Here is a 7,798-nt window from a genome sequence, read left to right on the forward strand (position 1 = left end):
TATTTGAGATTTTGTAACATAATATATAGCATTTGGAATTGTAATATATAACAGTTGGGTTTATATTATATTACATTTGAAGTTGTAATGTATAATATTTGAGTTGTTTACCATGATATATTTTCCTTTACTTCATAGTTTATTGGAACATAATGTTACACCATTCGAGTTGTAAAATAATATATTTGGAATCATATATGATGAACCATTCTTTCATAATACATAAAATTGAGATTATATATTTTATGTTGGTTAATTACACTAGTTATAAATGAATAACAATTGAATGTACCCTATATTAATTTTTTTGGGGGTTGTACAACCAAACTCCTTATTCGTCGTGTTCTTTTTCTTCTCAAAATGACCCTTGATTCTCTTTTGCGTCCCTTAGTTACTGATTTATCTAGGTCTAACACCATGAATCTAGTTTTAGAGACGTTTGATTGTGATGTGTTTTCTTGGATTGATTCTTCTTGCAACCTTTGAACTTCTTCGTATGCTTTGTGACAAAAATCCTCAACCACCCTTTGAGCATCGTTGTTTTGTTGTGCTTTAAAAACCGAATTGTACATCTTACGCCCCATGTTATGCCTCCACTGCAATGCCAACAACCTCTGGTTCCTATCGTTGTCTTTGCTATGAGGGACTTGGTTGTAGAACATCTTCTCCCATACATCCTTTTTAGCACATTTTGTCCATCGAGGTAAGATGTATTTTTCTGGGATCTTTGATATTGAATGATTATGAAGTATGCACAAACAATGACAACACAACCAACCACAAGCCTCAAAGTTTTTACATGTGCGCTTAACATTAACATTTCCTTGATGGTTCATATAAACAACAGTGCGCTTTCTTTCATATCTTCTATCCACACCCTACAAAATGTAATTCACGTTTATAATATAAAGTAAAATATGTTACGGTAACAAATATAATATATTATTTCACAAATATAATATATTATAACACAAATTAATATTCAATTTAATACAAAATATAATGTATTATAACACCAAAACTATTATTTCATAATACCAAATATAATATATTATAATACCCCAATAAATGAACATTATACCAAGTTTTAACTTAGTTGTATGCTTTCAATCCATTATCTTGTGTAACTTCAGTAACATAACAAGATATAGCTATTTTGAACTCTTCTTCGAAATCTCTAAATAGAGATGCAGTGTAAATCTTAGCAGTATGTTTGAGCAAACCAACAATACATAGACTAGAAGATGGTGTTGTCCTTGAATAGTGGAATTCTGCTTCGATCTCTCTTTTTCTCGATTGCTCAACTGTCGTTTGGAAAATTTTATAAAATTGTGTCAAAGTTGTTGTTTTTGTTGCTTCAAATCGGATGGCACTATTTGTTGATTCACTCCTTTGAGAGGATAGAATCCCGGCTGAGAAGAAATCTTTACTTAATCCTGTACACCATTTGTGTCGTATTTTGTGTAATCGATCAAACCACTTGTAGAATTCTTCATTGTCTTTCATGTTGTACATTGTGACTATATTATCCCAGCACTCGTTAAATTCATCCTCACTGTTGCATCCCATCAAGCATTTATGAAAAGCTTCCTTGAATCTAGCATTTGCCTTTAAAGTTCCAAATCTTGACGCTGCATTTTTTAATATGTGGCACAAGCATAATCTATGCTTGCATTTGGAAATACCTGCATATTATAATACCAAATATGATATCGTATAACTATATATAACCCTAAATATAATATACAAAATGGCTTATTATATATCCCCAAATATAATACTCTATATAACCCTAAAAATAATATAACATAATACCAAATATAATATAACATAATGCCAAATTTTTGTTACCTTTTCAATTGCTTTTGACATCACAAAGTTTTGATTAGTGAAGATCGAAATTGGAGATTTTTATTCATGACCTTCTTAAACTGTCGTAGACCTTATTCAAATGATTCCACCTTTTCTTCTGTGATAAATGAACACCTGAACATAACAGTTCTCTAGTGATTATTTATCCCCACTAGTGGTCCACATATGAGATTATATCAATTAGTATTATAGGTTGTATCAAATATGACCACGTCTCCATAAATCTGGTAGTCTTCTCTCATCATACTGTCACTCCAGAATAAAGCTATAAGTTGACCTTGATCATTCAATCTTACGCGATAGTAAAAATCAGGATCTTTTTTCGATTCCTCAATTAACTTGTCAATTATCGTTTGAGCATCACCCTCTTCTATTGCTTTCATCCTCAATCTGCAAATGAAAAAAAAAATAATACCAAAATTAGTTTTGGTATAAAGCCAAATTCTGGCACATATAATATCAATTATATATTATTTAACAACTAAACACAATTACATCAAACAAAATGATTCAGTTTTTAATTCCGAATATAATAATTATAAAACCAAATATAATATTATCATAAGCCCAAATATATATTACATAATGCCATTTTGGGTGTTACCCATTGACATAGTTGATATGATCAGTTAGTGTATGCCCCACAAACTCGTCACCCCCTGCATCTTGAGACAAATATCTATAAGCAGTGGTCGGTCTTATGCTTGCTTCTTCAAATGAATGAATTGTATCAGTCTTCTCTGCAATTGATACATGCCTTTCGGATCGATGTAGGTGCTGCCATTCAGCCCTTGTCAGCTCATGTGTGTGCAAAAAGATGTGTTGTTTAATATAGTACAACCCACTGTCAGTGTCCCATTTTATTCGTATCCTTGCCTTACATTCATATCTTATTCTTAGTGTGAGTTTCATCTTTTTGGGCTTGCTAGGATGCTCTTGTTGTTTGGTAGAAGGTTCTACATGAGCATACCAAGTACTTCTCTAAAACAACATTTTTCCTTGTTCTTTGGGTCCATTTTTTATACTAAAACCGATTACTCTTGCATGCGAAAGGTACAACTGTTCCAGCTTTTCTAATCTTGGAGCTGCAATTCCTTCGAGAGAGACCCAAATATATCGACCTTCGAAAGGTTAGTTTGACATCTTATTGCACTCGACTTTGAATCAGCAATCTCTAAGTTTTCATTTTGTTCACCTGTACAAAATTCAAAATATTATATATTGTGTTAAAAATCATATATTAATATATTACAAGGCCAAATATATATGACTATATCATCAAATATATTATATTATATGGAGTATAAAATTATTTATTATTAAAAACCCTGTAATATTACGTCACCAGGCCAAATAAAAATTAAATTATCAAATATATACTATCATAATTCCGAATATATATAATTATATAACCAAATATATTATATTATATTACTATATATGATATCTTATATACACAAAAATTTATTGTAAAAGTCCCAAACACATTATGCAATAACATCAAATGTATTATATTATAACCCCAATTATATAACGATATAAAACCAAAGACATTATATAAACACATCAAATATATAACATTATTAGTAGAAATATTATACATTATAACACCAAAAAGGTTTCATTATAACAACAATTATAATACAATATATTGTCTTTTTATTACCTTGATATAAGCATATAGCATTACTATTCCCTTCACATACTCTATTATCGTCTCCAACTGTACCTATCTCCTCCATTGATGAAGCTTAAAAAAAAATTTAATTACTAGTTTACATTTACATTCTGAATCATTAAATACCATGATTTTCTTAACAATTACATAACTTTCATGACGTTTTCATAGTTTTGCAAGTGAGTATTATCCGCATTAGAGCAATTCTTATATGTAGATTCGAATTCATACATCATTTCTTCCATTGTTAGACAATAATTAAGGTCGAAGAGGTGTGTATAATCCATTGTTGGGTGAAAGAGATGAAGAAACGCATGCAAGCAGTTACTCAGAAAATTTCTGTGTAAAAGAAATCAGTTTTTCTTACAAAAAAGGCGTGGCTCTGCTTCCAAAATAAAGTTTTTTTTTCTTTTTTTAATTAATTTATCATTTGAAGGGATTTGGGCTAGGCTGGAAAAGAGCGTCTCTAGAAGAGACGGTTCTAGAGACGGTCTGTCAAGAGAGGGGCTGAATTTGATTTGTTTATTGAATTTGCTTTCTCTCTCTCGTCTTGCTCTTTTGCTTTTGCCCCTGCCACTATTTGTTCTTAAGCATGACATCGTTCTTACCAACTGCGATGTCTCCTTGTCGGAGATAAATGCAGCGGCGAGAAATATTTTGCCGTCGATTTGGTTCACCGGACCCCTGATGGCGATATTACATCTCTATAATGCTCCCCGCCAAATTTGCTGGAGTGAGGTTTTTCCGACTGGTATTTTTAGAAAACGGTATGCCATACGGTTCAGTTGTTTTTCGTCGTTATTTAGATATAAAAAAAATTCGCTATGTGGTCGGAATCTGTCGATCCATTTACTGGTGTGATAATGGTTTTTTTTTCAAAACTCTTCATTTTCTCCATTATAGGTTAAAAAAGGTACATAATGAGAACCGAGATGGACGTCGGATCCCAAATTTGAACCTTACGGCTTTAATACCATGAAGAAAATAATAATGTGGAAATTAGGTTAGATTAGTGAATATTGATTTTGTATTAAATATAAAATGCATACATAAGCCCTATTTATACAATGTTAAGGAGACTAATTATGGAAATAAAAATAATTACAAATTATAGGCAATAACAAAATATTCTTACTTTCCTACAGACTTCGCATGAGAAGCGTGAATGGTGAAGTGTCTTATTTACCTAGGAGGAGGGGGATTTACAAGATCTTTTGACATGTATTGCGGAATATAGACCTTGCTCTTTTAGAAGAGATTTTATGTTATGGCGCTGGTCTAATTATGTCTGTTTGTTAAGGAACCAACTCCACCAAAAGCTTAAGCTGATGGTTGAGTTGGTTCCTTAAAATGGTATCAAAGCCTACGTGACAAGAGGTCACGGGTTCGAATCGCAACCACCCCTCATTTAAAGTGGAATATTTAGCACCATGTATGAGGAGGGCATATGCTGCATCCACACTTCTAGCCTAAAGGGGTCTCGTGTGAGGGGGCGTGTTAGAGTTTATATCATATCTTGGAGCCTCAACCATCAGCGTAAGATTTTGGTTGAGGTTGTTCCTTAACATTGTTTTTCCACTAAGAGTGTTCTGTATAAGATTTATGATGCCGGTGATCCGATTTTGCCTCGTTATATTTCTAAGTTCACATGGAAATCTAAGACTATATGGTGTTTAAGGTATATGCATAATCAGGTTAAGTTTGAGGGTAAGGTTAAGTTTGAGAGTATGTGGGCTCGTGATCTGTGGTATGGTCATCGATGTGGTAGTAATGAGGTTTTGAATATTATGCAGGAGTTAGTTTTTCAGAATAGGCGTTGTTTGTTTTGATGGGGTGGTGTGCTGGTGCTTGGTTTTGTTTTCTTTATCTTGACGTCCTGTTGATGTGTTGTTTTGTCGAAGGGGTAGTAGGGTGGGGGTTTTTGGTTGGGGGCTTGGTGTTGTTTTGTTTGTCGTGGTGTGGCTTTACGCAGTTTTACGTCTTGCTTATCTGTATGCCACTTTTTAGAATCCTGTGTTTCTGTTTGATGTTATGTTTGGTTGGTTGGTATTAGGTGGGGGTTTGAGTTGTGTTTGGTTTAAGTTGTTTTGTGGTTGCAGGGTGAGAAATGATGTAGTTGCTGATTGGTGTTGTTGGGTTTTGTATGTCTGTGGGGTTGGGGGTTTTTGGTTTGTTTGGTCTTCTTGGCTGTTGTTTGGTTTGGGTGGTATGTTTGGGTTGATTTGCTTGGTTTGCTTTGCTAGGTTGTGTGGCTGTCGTTGGTTGGTTTTTCTAGTCTTTGTTTTACAGTTGTTGCTGGTTGAGGTGCTACTTTCTACTAGTAGCTGCTGTTGGGTTGGTCAGTCTTAGGGTCTGCTGTAGCTGTTGATGCAGTTGGTGGTGTTTTGTTGGTGTAGTTCTATGGGTTGGTGTTTGATATGTTGTTTGCTGCTAGGTATGCCGCTTAGGGAGTCAGTGGTTGGTGTTTTGATGGTTTTCTTTCTGTTTAGGGTGTGTTGTTTGTGGCCATGGATACTGATGGGGGTTTGTTACATGCCTTTGCTGGATGTTGTGTGTCGTTGTGTGTTCGTTTTGCGTTCTGATTGCTTGCTACTGTTTCTTGCTTGATTACTGCTTGTTAGTCTGGTTGCTATACTGTGATGGTATGATGGTTAATTTGTTACGGTTAGGTTGCTACTGGTTCTGGTTGCTGTGTCTGTTGGTGGGTTTCAGTTGGGCTGCTTGTCACGTGTCGACTCTTTCCCTAGTCTCACGTGTGCCACTTGCTTACACTTCCGTCGTAAGACAAGTCAAGCAAACCCCAAAGGTGTAAAGCTAAACGATGTAGTTGGTGTGTTTGTGTGGATTTGGCTAAGACTTTGAGAAGATATGAAGTAAGTAGGAACACAAGAGTTGGGAAATGTAAGTGAGGTTTTTGTATTGCACAAGGAAAGCTTTACAAGTGATCTCTCAATTGTTAGGTACAAATGAATGCCTTAGGGTATTTATAGGCAACACCCCTTACTACTTGTCCTAATTCTAGAACATTCTAACCTCCTCAAGTGGAGGGATCTAGATTACATCTCTCTAGAGAATTCTACACAATTACAAGTGTTGAGATACTCTAAAGTATGTACAAGAGTTGCCTAGAGAATTCTAGACATTAGATATTTACAAAGCTCCTTCAAGAGTTCTCCGGAACCTTCTAGAGGGGGTTGTTCTAGACCCACATGCTCCTTAAGCCTCTTGATGATTCCGAAAGTTTCTATAATCTTCTTTTGATGTAAGACACCCGAATACCAAGTTCCGTGCCTCTACCATGTGTGGGGACTACGAGCCATGCGTGACATGCTCCCTCACAAAAGTCCTTGACGACCCCGTCAAGGCCGAGATTCAAATGCCTCGATCTTGTCCCGGAATTGCCACAAGTCGTCCTCTTTTTCCCACGTTGCTTCGCTATCCGGGAGTCCCTTCCAACGGATTAGATATTCATTATAACTTGGCACACCCCTTCATCGGATGAGCCGTTTAGCCTCGATTTCCTCTATGTCCCGATCAAATGACGTCACAACTGCCGTCGACGCACGTTATGACACGCCCCTTGTTGGATCCTCGTTATCTCCATGATAGGGCTGGAGCATGCTCACATGGAACACCGGATGAATCTTGAGCTTCGATGGTAACTCAACTTGATACGATACCTTTCCGACTTTACGTAGTATCGGGAACGGTCCCTCATATTTGCGCACAAGCCCCTTGTGTACTGATTGGAACACCTTGAATTGTTGTGGTAGCAACTTGACCATGACTTAGTCCCCTACTTGGAACTCAACCGGCCTCCTATGCTTGTCCGCCCATTTCTTCATTTTCTTGGCCGCTTTATCCAAGTATGCCTTGGTAATGTCTAGTTGCTCATGCCACCCCTTGGCAAGTCGATATGCAGCGGGGCTACTTCCCGTATAGCCTGACGCAATCGCTTCTGGTGTCAAAGGATGTTGCCCCATGACTTTTTCGAAAGGACTTTGTTGCGTCGACTCAGACCGCTGCAAGTTGTAAGAGAATTGGGCTATATCCATCAACCTTGCCCAATCTCGTTGGTTGGCACTCACAAAGTGCCTCAAGTATAGCTCCAACAAGGCATTCACCCTCTCCGTTTGCCCATCGGTTTGGGGATGAAAGCTTGTAGAGAAATGGAGACCTAACCCCATCAACTTGAATAGCTCCGTCCAAAATTTTGCGGTGAGTCGTGGGTCGCGGTCACTGACAATG

General features: G+C 36.4%; 1 protein-coding gene across 1 annotated transcript; it reads right to left on the reverse strand.

Moving 5' to 3' along the window:
- Positions 1-293: 293 nt before the first annotated feature.
- LOC130798855 (protein FAR1-RELATED SEQUENCE 5-like) lies at positions 294-2,784 on the reverse strand. Its single transcript, XM_057661952.1, has 4 exons — positions 2,477-2,784; positions 2,120-2,262; positions 1,129-1,685; positions 294-878 (listed from the first exon to the last, which is right to left on the reverse strand). Exons 1-4 carry the CDS (start codon positions 2,782-2,784, stop codon positions 294-296), a joined length of 1,593 nt encoding a protein of 530 aa, XP_057517935.1.
- Between the last annotated feature and the right edge of the window lie 5,014 nt (positions 2,785-7,798).

This window comes from Amaranthus tricolor, chromosome 13 (assembly GCF_026212465.1).
Source record: "Amaranthus tricolor cultivar Red isolate AtriRed21 chromosome 13, ASM2621246v1, whole genome shotgun sequence".
NCBI lineage: Eukaryota > Viridiplantae > Streptophyta > Magnoliopsida > Caryophyllales > Amaranthaceae > Amaranthus > Amaranthus tricolor.